At 57.2% G+C, this 11,092-nt stretch overlaps 1 protein-coding gene across 11 annotated transcripts in view; it reads left to right on the top strand.

Moving 5' to 3' along the window:
• The first annotated feature begins 2,509 nt into the window (after window positions 1-2,509).
• The window catches only part of NLRP12 (NLR family pyrin domain containing 12), a 23,715-nt gene continuing 15,132 nt past the window's right edge, over window positions 2,510-11,092 (top strand). For 5 of the 11 annotated variants that reach the window (XM_027770382.1, XM_027770381.1, XM_027770378.1 and 2 more), the window contains exons 1-4: window positions 2,510-2,993; window positions 3,547-3,627; window positions 7,204-8,929; window positions 10,904-11,071. In XM_027770382.1, coding sequence (XP_027626183.1) covers window positions 2,705-2,993; window positions 3,547-3,627; window positions 7,204-8,929; window positions 10,904-11,071 — 2,264 coding nt within the window. In that variant the 5' untranslated portion in view covers window positions 2,510-2,704. The remainder of the gene's footprint in view (window positions 2,994-3,546; window positions 3,628-7,203; window positions 8,930-10,903; window positions 11,072-11,092) is intronic. The other 6 variants (XM_006144756.2, XM_027770380.1, XM_027770387.1 and 3 more) reach the window with 4 other exon arrangements.

The following is an 11,092-nucleotide window of genomic DNA, read 5'->3' as shown; positions in this document are numbered from 1 at the left end:
GAGACAGTGAGAGGGAAGATGAGAAATCAGCCCCCGGGGGGATGGCTACATCAGGCCCAGGATCTTGCACACGCGCTCAGCACGATTTTCAAGCCACGGGTCCCGCCCTCGAACGGCAGTCGGCCATGAGGCTGTCCAGCTACGCCATCTGCTGGCCAGAACAATCACATGTTCCTGATGAAGAGGAAATAACAGGAAATAGTTTCAGTTTGTCCTGAGTTGCCTCTCATGAGGCATCGTTGCTTCTCCTATTTAGACTGTGAGGCTCTTCAGAAGAACTCCCTCATGACTTTCCAGAAATGGTGTGGAGCCCAGAATGCCCAATTCCCTGGGGGGAGAGGGAAAGAAGGATTTTTCTTGAAAATGGAGGAGGGACCAGCAGTTAGCGTAATGGCTATGTTGCTGGACTCCCATGCAGTCAACCCCGGTTTGAGTCCTGGACCGGCGGGTGTGTGTGCGTGCATGCCTAAGGTCCCGAGAGGAGAATGGAGGAGAAGGAATTGCGGCGTGGCCATCCCACCGGGGCGGGGGGGATTTCTCACTTTCTGTCACTTTCTGTCTCTCTGTCTCTCTCTGTCACTCTGGTGAGTGTACGTGCCCTATAGAAAAAAAAAGAAAAAGAAAAAAACAAACCTCTCCAGAAAATGGAGAAAATGGATAGATGTAGGGAATAGACAGACAGTGAGCCAGCTCCCTTCACTCTCTCTTCTGAATCCCTGGAAATTGGTTTTACTGGGGCCGGCGGGTGACTCGGTGGTTGAGAATGCTGGACTCCTGCATGGCCGACTGCAGTTCGAGTCCCAGACCTGGCAGCTGGCTTTCTCATTTTCTCTCTCTCTCTCTGTCCCTCTCTGGTCAAATTAAAAGAAATAAATAATAAAAGAAATTGGCTCTCCCCTCCCTGTGACGGTGTTGTGGAAGGAGCCCGAGGAGTGGTTTGAGGGAGCTCGGACTGTGGAGAGCTAGGTTAGCAGGTTAGCAGCGTCTTCCTCCTGCCATTGGCTTACGTCCGGCTGCTAATCCCCATATTTCCCCAAAACATCCACTGCCCCCACTCTGGCCTTGTCCTCCATCCCTGACTCCTGCTTGCTGTCCTCTCAGCCTCCAGAGTCTTTGTTTTTTTTTTAAAGAATTATTTATTTTATTTAATTTTTCCTTTTTTTTTTTTTTTTGGAGAGGTTTTCGCTATAGGGCACGTGCGCTCGCCAGACAGAGAGAGAGAGACATAGAGACAGAAAGCGAGAAATCACCCCCCAGGGGGGATGGTCACGCCGCAATCCCTTCTCCTCCATTCTCCTCTTGGGATCTTGGGCACACACGCACACGCCCGGTGTGAGTTTTAAGCCACCGGGTCCAGGACACAAACCGCGATCGACTACGTGGGAGTCCAGCGACACAGCCATTACGCTAACTGCTGGTCCCCCCCCCCTTTTTTCCCCCCAATTTCCTACAGGACACATGTACTCACCAGAAAGAGATGGAGAGAGAGGGAAAGTGAGAAAGCAAGCCACCAGGTCCGGGTCTCAAACTAGTCAGCCATGTGGGAGTCCAGCGTTTCAACCACCACTCCACTGCTGGCCCCAATTACAATATTCTGTTTCTTTTTTTAAGAGAGGGTTTTGCTATAGGGCACATGTGCTCACCAGAGAGACAGAAAGTGAGAAATCCCCCCCCGACCAGAGGGTGACCAGGCCTCAATCCCCCTCTCAGAATCTTGGGCACACACACATGCGCCTGGCATGAGTTTAAGCCAAGAGCCCCAGGCCAGCTCTGAGGGAGTCCAGCAATGTAACCATTCCGCCATCTCCTGGTAACGGGGCTCGGCGGCCCACATTGTAACGTCCATTGTTAATTGTCCAGCAACGTGGCCATTACACCATTGCTTTTTTTGTTTAAGAATTATTTTGGGGACCAACAGTTGGCATAATGGCTATGTCACTGGACTCCCATGTAGTCGACCGCAGTTCGAGTCCCGGACCCGGTGGCTTAAACTTCCAGGTCTGTGTGCGTGTGTGCCCCAGATCCTGAGAGGAGAATAGAGGAGAAGGGATTGCGGCGTGGCCATCCCCCCGGGGCATGATTTCTTGCTTTCTGTCTCTCTGTCTCTCTGTCTTTTTGGTGAGCACACATGTCCTATAGGAAAAACCTCTCCAAAAAAACCCAATAATTGTTTTGTCTAACTTTATTTTACTTTCTTTATTTTAATTTGACCAGGGAGGAACAGAGAGAGAGAAAGAGAAAACCCCCAGATCTGGGACTCGAACCGTGGTAGGCTTTGTGGGAGTCAGCGCTCTTAACCACCCGGCCACCTGCCAGTCCCCGCCCGAGCAGTATTCCTGGAGGAGGTGCGGGCGCGGTTGGATAGTACCATCTGCTGAGACAGCAGTGGGACAGGGACAGCAGGAAGAGGGTGAAGACGGGGACTCTGCCGATGAGGGGGAAGGGCTCTGCTCACGGCCCCCTCGGCATTTCCCAACCTCCCGCAGCTTCCTGTCCGCCCGCAGCGGTGGGTGGCGGAGGGCGGCGGGTGGTGGGGTGGGCATGAGAAAGCAGTGTTCGTCAGCCGTGCCCTCTCTGTGGCCCTGCAGCAGCCTCTCCCTTCCTCCCCATGACCGGAGGGCCAGCCTGTGGGGCCTGCCCCCTGTCCTGTGCATAGGGCCCACCTGCTCTCCAGCCCCTCTCCTGTGGGGCCGGCGGCACCCCCATGCTGCCGGGCATGGGCAGGGACGGCCTCTGCCGCCTCTCGGCCTACCTGGAGGAGCTGGAGGCCATGGAGCTGAAGAAGTTCAAGTTCTACCTGGGCTCGGGGGCGGGCCTGGGGCAGGGCACGATCCCCTGGGGACGCATGGAGACAGCCGGGCCCCTGGAGATGGCCCAGCTGCTGGTGGCCCACTGCGGAGCCCAGGAGGCCTGGCGGCGGTCACTCCGCATTTTTGAGCGGATCAACAGGAAGGACCTGTGGGAGCGAGGACAGCGGGAGGACCCGGTGAGCGGTAAGGAGGTGGCCGCCGCGCCGGGACCCACCGACCGCCTTTCCTTTGCTCGCCGTTTGGTTGTGCAACGGGCACTCATTTCTCTCTAAGCCACGGTCCAGCCCGGCCCACCCAGCCCACCTGGGTCGCAGGCCATGCGTGCACCCGTGTGCTCAGGGAGGTCCCGCGACGGGACCCAGACCTTCCCTGTGGGGTCCGGTCGTGCCACCCGAGCGTTGATGTCTTAGGCTCTTAGAAGACACAGCCCGTGAAGTAGGGCCGTGTTCATTGGTGTGACCGGGACACGGGGGTCCTGCCGGCACCCAGTGTGTGCATTCGTGAGTGGGCAGGTGGTGGGTAACACGTGGCCGTGGCTGGAGGGGGCCAGACTCTAGGCTGCCCGAGCTTCTTGGCTGAGGGGACTGAGTGCACGAAGGCGCCAGGCTGGGGAGCAGGGCGGGATGGGGCAAGCAGGGGGAGCCCGGCACCTGCAAGGCCACTCCGAGGGGAGGCCGGCACTCTGCCCGCACAGCTGCCCCCCCACGTGGCTGATCTTCCTAACCTGCTCTTCCAGATCCCCCGCCTGGTGGCCTGTCCTCGTGTGGAAGCCAGTCAGCAAGCCCTCTGGAGGTCTCTCCTGGCCCCCCGAGCAAAGGTGAGCCATCAGACGCCTTGGCTTAGACCCCAGCCCCAGATCCGAACCCCTGCCCACCGGACACTCACCGTGCACCCTCGGACAAGCCGTTAGGTCCAGGTCCGGTTCCCGTCTGTAGAATGCAGCTTCTCTCTCCTCCCTCCTCTCAGGGGCCTGGGGGACCAGGGCACTGATGCTAACATGGGAAGCTCGGAAACGCGTCCCACAGAAACGGGCCTGGGCCACACGTCAGATTCGCAGTGTCCTAGCTGCGGGTGCCCTCAGCCTTGACGCTGACCCTGGCAGCCAGAGGTGGCTGTCCCAAATATCCAGTGTGTCCCCTCGCCCCATTGCTGGGTTTTCCCTTTAAACCAACTCAGGGCCGGCGCTGTGACCTACAGAGAAGGACGTTGGAGCCTGGATGGCCACTGCACCGTCGAGCCCTGCACCGCGGCTTAAGAAATATGCCAGCACATGTGTGCCCCAAATCCCGCGGGGCTGGGGAGATAAAAAAGAAGGGGCTGGGAACCAGCAGTTAGCGTAATGGCTATGTCGCTGGACTCCCACGTAGTCGACCGCGGTTCGCGTCCCGGTCCCGGTGGCTTAAAACTCACGCCGGGCGCGTGTGCGTGCGTGCCCAAGATCCCGGGAGGAGAATGGAGGAGAAGGGACTGCGGCGTGACCATCCCCCCTGGGGGGTGATTTCTCGCTTTCTGTCTCTCTGTCTCTCTCTGTCTGTCTGGCGAGCGCACGCGCCCTATAGTGAAAAAAAAAAAAAAAAACCTCTAAAAAAAAAAATAAAAATAAAAATAAAAAAGAAGGGGCGGTGGCGTGACCACCAGGGGAGGGTGCTCCCCACCACCCGTCCCCGGCCTCCCCATCTCTGCTGAACACACGCACCTTCGGCAATACAAAAGGGAAAGAAGTAAAACCTGCTCAGGACACATTTTCCAGCCCCGGAGTCTGCACCTCCAGGCTGTGGCCCTCCTGGGTTGTGACACAAGCCCAGATCAACTCTTTGGTTTTATTCTAATTCATGCCCTGTTTCTTTATGGGTCAAGGTAGTTTTTTAAACATAAAAATAGAAAACCAGCAGGTAGCAATAATGGTTGTGTCTCTGGACTCCCATGTAGTCAACCGTGGTTCAAGTCCTGGACCTGGAGCCTTAAAACTCACGCCAGGTGCGTGTACATGCCTGCCCAGGGTCCCAAGTCGAGAATGGAGAAGGGATTGCGGCGTGGTCATCCCCTCCGGGGGGTGATTTCTCACTTTCTGTCTCTGTCTCTCTCTGTCTCTTTGGTGAGGGCATGTGCCTATAGCAAAAATCTCTCTAAAAAGAAAAAGAAAAAAAACTCTCAAAAAACAAGTAAAAAGAGGGTCAGCCGTTGGCATGCTTGTAAGGCACCTGGATCTCACATGGCTTACTACGTAGTTCTAGTCCTGGATCCGGCAGCCTGAGAAACACACTGGGCGTGTGCACGTGCACCCCAAATCCTGAGAGCAGGGGAGTGGGGAGGGGCCGCGGCACGCTGTGCCCCACGGGGGTTGGGAGACGGTGTCTCTGTCCTCTCCCTGAGTCTCTCCAGTGAGTGCATGCCTCCTCTAGCAACAGAAAAAAAGTCCAAAGAAAACAAGTGAAATGAATTTTAGCAAACTATTCCACTGACCCTGTACTCTCAGTAGGAGGTGTCCCCAGCCAGCTGTGGTGGCACAATGAGACTCAAGGGCTGTGGTGCGAGGCCACTTCGGGTCTCCACGCTGAGCCCTGGTGCTCACAGGCGTGCACGCGCAAGGCTGCAGCCGGGCTGGCTGAGCCTGGGGTGGTGGTGGCGCGAAACCTGTCGGGTGCCAGCCTTTCTCTTCTCCTGTCTCCCTCTCTCATGGAAGAAATAAGTGAGTAAACTAAAAAAAAAAAAAAAAAAAGTTTTTAAATCTGAAACATTACTGGGCCAGCAGGCGGCACAGAGGTTAAGGTGGCTGGATCCCACATGGCCAACAGCATGGTCCAAGTCCTGGATGGACCTGGTGGCTTGAAAGTCACTCAGTATGTGTGTGTGCGTGCCCAGAATCCAAGAGGATGATGGAGAAGGGATTGCAGTGTGGCCATCCCCCAGAGTCGTTCCTCCTCCTCCTTCTCTCTCTCTCTCTCTGGTGAGCTCACATGCCCTAAACAAACAATTCATGGAGACGCTAACAGGGAGTTGAGAAATATACAGAGACACGTTCGTCTCACACGTAATCGCAGAAATGCACATTAAAACAACAAAAAGATAGCATTTCACAAGTTTTAAAAAGAGAAGAAAAAAAAAGATTCCTTTTTAAAAATACGGAAACAGGAATCAGCAGATGACGTAATGGTTACGTTACTGGACTCCCACGTAGTGGAAGAAAGAAGAAGAAAGAAAGTTTGGCAACTAAAAGAGATTTTTTTTTTTTTAAGGTTTTTGCTATAGGACGTGTGCTCGCCAGAAAGACAGAGAGAGAGACAGAAAGCGAGAAATCACCCCCCAGGGGGGATGGCCACGCCACAATCCCTTCTCCTCCATTCTCCTGTCGGGATCTTGGGCACACACACACATGCACCCGGCGTGGGTATAAGCCACTGGGTCCAGGACTCAAACTGTGGTCGACTACATGGGAGTCCAGCTAAAAGAGATGCTTGAATGCAACTTTTTCTGAGAATCAAAACAAGTGCCCCCCAAGATCCACATGAGCAAAATACGGTGACGCATGGCTTAGCAATGGGGGACGGGGACGCTCTGAGAGGTGCCTCGCTGAGGCCCTGCTCCTGAGCTGCGTGGGGCACCCACTGAGTAGCCACCAGGCTCCAGGCGACACACACCCTTCCGGTAACCGCAGAGAATCGTAAGGTCACAAAGGGTCATCCGACCAGGAACCCAGACCTTATCTGGCTGCCAGGAAGGACCTCGAGAGAAATGGCCCTTCAAAAACATCTTCAAAAACGAACTGACCTGGGCCAGCTTCCAAGACTGGTGGTCAAGGCAGCTAGGTCTCACATGGCCCAACACCGGTTCAAGTCCCAGACCCAGTGGCCTGAGAAACATGCCAGTCGTGTGTGCACGTATGTCCCACATCCCGACAGGAGAGATCATGGGGTGACCATGCCCCACTGGGGATGCTCTTACCCCCTTCTCTCTCTGGTAAGCTCACACACCCACAGGCGGGAAAAAAAAAAAATGGCATGGCTGCGTTCCCCTTCTTCAGAGCAGACGTGCACCTGCTGTTCTCAAACCGGCCAGACAGCAGGAGGCTTCTCAAACCCCACGCCGGGCCTTGTTAGACGGGCGATCTCTGTTTCAATAGCCCAGACCCGGGCCCAGGCCGTGGGGTCCGCGGGTTCGCCAGCTCAGCTCCCTGCTAACACCGCTGTGCGTGAGCCGCCTCGCCTCCAGGCAGGGGCGCAGACCCCGCCACCCAGGCCCCCTGCACCGAGGTCCCGGCTGCCGGTGGGAAGGGAAGAGCTTCTCACAGAAGCTCCATCTAGGAAACTGTGGCACGGGTCTTGCGGAACAGGCAGGCCCTAGGCCACGGCCTGGCTGAGTTAGTGGCTTTCTGAAGGCTGTGCTCAACTCCCAGGCCCTGCCCGCTCCCCGCCCTCAGATCCCCGCGAGAGCTACAAGGAATACGTGCGCAGGAAGTTCCGGCTGATGGAGGACCGCAACGCGCGCCTGGGGGAGTGCGTCAACCTGGGCCACCGGTACACGCGTCTGCTGCTGAGGAAGGGGCACTCCAATCCCATTCGGGCCCAGCAGAAGCTCTTGGACACGGGCCGGGGACACGCGAGGACCGTGGGGCACCAGGCCAGCCCCATCCAAATAGAGACCCTGTTCGAGCCCGACGAGGAGCGCCCGGAGCCCCCGCGCACCGTGGTGGTGCAGGGGGCCGCAGGGATCGGCAAGACCATGCTGGCCTACAAGGTGATGCTGGACTGGGCCGACGGGAGGCTCTTCCGGGGCCGGTTCGATTACCTCTTCTACATCAACTGCAGGGAGGTGAACCAGGGCGCTAGCCTGCAGAGCGCGCGCGACCTCCTCTCCGCCTGCTGGCCCGAGCAGGGCGCGCCCCTCCCGGAGCTCCTCCGCGCGCCCGAGCGCCTCCTGCTCATCATCGACGGCTTTGACGAGCTCAAGCCGTCCTTCCACGACCCTCGGGGCCCCTCCAGGCGCCTCTGCTGGGACGAGAACGGGCCGGCGGAGCTCCTCCTCGGCAGCCTGATTCGCAAGCAGCTGCTGCCCGAGCTGTCGCTGCTCATCACCACGCGGCCCACGGCCCTGGAGAAGCTGCAGCGCCTGCTGGAGCACCCCCGGCACGTGGAGGTGCTGGGCTTCTCCGAGGCGGAGCGGAAGGAGTACTTCTACAAGTACTTCCAGCACCCCGAGCAGGCCGGCCGCGTCCTGGACTTGGTGAGGGACAACGAGCCGCTCTTCACGCTGTGCTTCGTGCCCCTGATGTGCTGGGTGGTGTGCACCTGCCTCCGGCAGCAGCTGGAGGGCGGGGGGCTCCTGCGGCAGACGCCCAGGACCACCACCGCCATGTACATGCTCTACCTAATGAGCCTGCGGCAGCCGCGGCCCGGGTCCCCGGCCCCCCAGCCGCCGCCCAACCAGCGAGGGCTGTGCTCCTTGGCGGCCGACGGCCTCTGGAACCAGAAGATCCTGTTCGAGGAGCCGGACCTGCGGAAGCACGGGCTGGCCGGTGCCGACGTCTCGGCCTTCCTCAACATGAACGTCTTCCAGAAGGACATACACTGCGAGAAGTTCTACAGCTTCATCCACTTGAGTTTCCAGGAGTTCTTTGCGGCCATGTACTACGTCCTGGACGGCGGCGACGGGGACAGTGCGGCAGGCCCGGACCACAGCCTGGCCAGGCTGCTGTCTGAGTACAGCTTCTCAGAGAGGAGCTTCCTGGCGCTCACCGTGCGCTTCCTGTTCGGGCTCCTGAACGAGGAGACCAGAAGCTGCTTGGAGAAGACTCTGTGCTGGAGGGTCTCCCCGCACACCAGGGCCGAGCTGCTGGAGTGGATCCGCAGGAAAGCCGGCAGCCAGGGCTCCACCCTGCAGGACGGCGCCTTGGAGCTCTTCAGCTGTTTGTACGAGATGCAGGACGAGGGCTTCACCCAGCAGGCGCTCAGCCACTTCCAGGTGGTGGTGGTCAGCCACATCGCCAGCCGCATGGAGCACATGGTCTGCTCATTCTGTGCCAAGAACTGCAGCAGCGCCTGCGTGCTGCACCTGTACGGGACTGCCGACGGGGCCGGCGACCGAGCCGAGGAGGATGCGCCCGGCAAGCCCTCCGGGACCATGTAAGTGAGATGTCGGTTCATGCCCCAGGCAACCCAAATGCATAGGATTTTCTTTTCCTTTTTAATTATTTTTTAAAGAATTATTTATTTATTTATTTATTTATTTATTTATTTTAATTTGGCCAGAGAGAGAAAGATGGAAAGTGAGAAAGCAAGCCACTAGGTCCAGGACTCGAACCCTGGACAACCATGTGGAAGTCCACAGACCCAACCACCACACCACCTGCTGGCCCCATCCTTTTATTAAACACATTCTCTTTTTTTTTTTGGAGAGGTTTTTGCTATGGGGCATGTGCGCTCACCAGACAGACAGAAAGAGACAGAGAGACAGAAAGGGAGAAATCACCCTCCAGGGGGGATGGCCATGCCGCAATCCCTTCTCCTCCATTCTCCTCACAGGATCTTGGGCACGCACGCACATGCGCCCGGCCTGAGTTTAAGTCACCTGGTCTGGGACTCAGACTGCAGTCAACTACATGGGAGTCCAGCGACATAGCCATTATGCCAACTGCTGGTCCCTTGGCATGAGTTTTTTAATATATTTTTTGAGATATTTTTGCTACAGGGCACGTGTGCTCTCCAGAAAGACAGACAAAGTGAGAAATCAGCTCCCCAGGGGATGGCCACGCCACAATCCATCCTCCTCTTGGGATCTTGGGTGCACACACGTGTGCCCAGCATGAGGGTTTTGTTTTGTTTTGTTTTGTTTTGTTTTAATTTGAACAGAGAGGGACAGAGTGAGAGAGAGAGAGAGAGAGAGAGAGAGCGGAGACAGGTGGCGTGGTGGTTAAGGTGTTGGACACTCCCGCATGGCCAACCATGGTTCGAGTCCCAGAACTGATGGCTTGTTTTCTCTCCCTCTCTCTCTGTCTCTGTCTCTCTCTGGTCAAATTAAAATAAATGCATAAATAAATAAAATTTTTAAAAAGAGAGAGAGAGGGGAAAGTGAAGATGGACGCCACCAGGTCCAGGACTTGAATCGTAGTTGGTCACATGGGAATCCACCATTCTTAACCACCAACATGTGTGTGAGTTAAAATGCCGATGTGTTTTAATCCACCCGGGACTTGAACCACAGTCAACTAAGTGAGCGTCCAGCGATATAGTCATTACGCTGCCTGCTGGTCCCCAATACCACCTCATCCTATGTAAGGGACTTGAGTATCACGAATTTCGATGTTTGCGCGTGCCCTGGGACCGACCCCCGTGGGCACCGACAGGTGGCCGTACTGCTGGTCCCCCAGGAGTCGTGCAGGGCCTCTCTCCGTCCCGACACAGAGCTGAGCGCTGCACTGTCTCCCGGGCCGTCAGAGCGTGTCTGTGAGATGGAACCCACTTTCCGTCCGATCCAGGGATGCGAGTCTGGCTCGTACCACTCGCTAGCTGTGTGAACGCGGGCCAGCAATGCAGGGTGGTTCAGAAGCTAAATTAAAATAAGGATGATAGGGCAGCCAGTGGCACGTGGCTGGACCCCACATGGCCAAATGCCTGGTTCGAGTCCCAAAACTGGCAGCTTGAAAGCTACACTGGGCATGTGTGCATGCGTGCCCTAAGTCCCAAAACAGAGAACTGGAGAAGGCGTTGTGGCATTGCCAGCCCAGGGGGTGCTTTCCCGCTTTCACTCTGTCTGTCTGTCTGTCTCCTCCAGTGAGCACACCCGCCCTCTAGCAAAGGAAAGTGGGGAGGGGGTGGGCCAGCCATGGCGGCGTGGCGGCTACACGACCCCGTGCTCACGCTGCACAGGAAGGGGGGCTTGCATCCTGGTCTCGCCATGCACACCAGGGGCCAGGATGCATGAGCTGGCTGGCTAGGCTGGGTGTGGAGACCCTGTTGGCTGTTCCCCCCTACCATGGAAGAAATGAAATCCGATAAAGACGATGAAATGATTCATAAACAGTAAGTGGCGTCCAAGTGCCGAGCGTCGTCTTGTGAGGGCCCAGGAAGCTGGACTCTGGCCGTCCTTCCTGTCTGCAGGTGTGAGAGCGTCCTGCCGGACGCCTTCAGCGAGCACCTGGCCATGGCGCTGCGCACCAACCGCAGTCTGGTGGAGCTGGTGTTGTACCGCAGCCCCCTGGGCGGCCGCGGGGTGAGGCTGCTCTGCCAGGGACTCGGGCACCCCGGCTGCAGGCTGCAGAACCTGAGGTGAGTCCAGGCTGGGCCGGG

This window comes from Tupaia chinensis, unplaced genomic scaffold (genome assembly GCF_000334495.1).
Source record: "Tupaia chinensis unplaced genomic scaffold, TupChi_1.0 Scaffold000131_1, whole genome shotgun sequence".
NCBI lineage: Eukaryota > Metazoa > Chordata > Mammalia > Scandentia > Tupaiidae > Tupaia > Tupaia belangeri.
The sequence above is the reverse complement of the archived record's forward strand: the minus strand, read 5'-3'. Positions and strand labels throughout refer to the sequence as shown.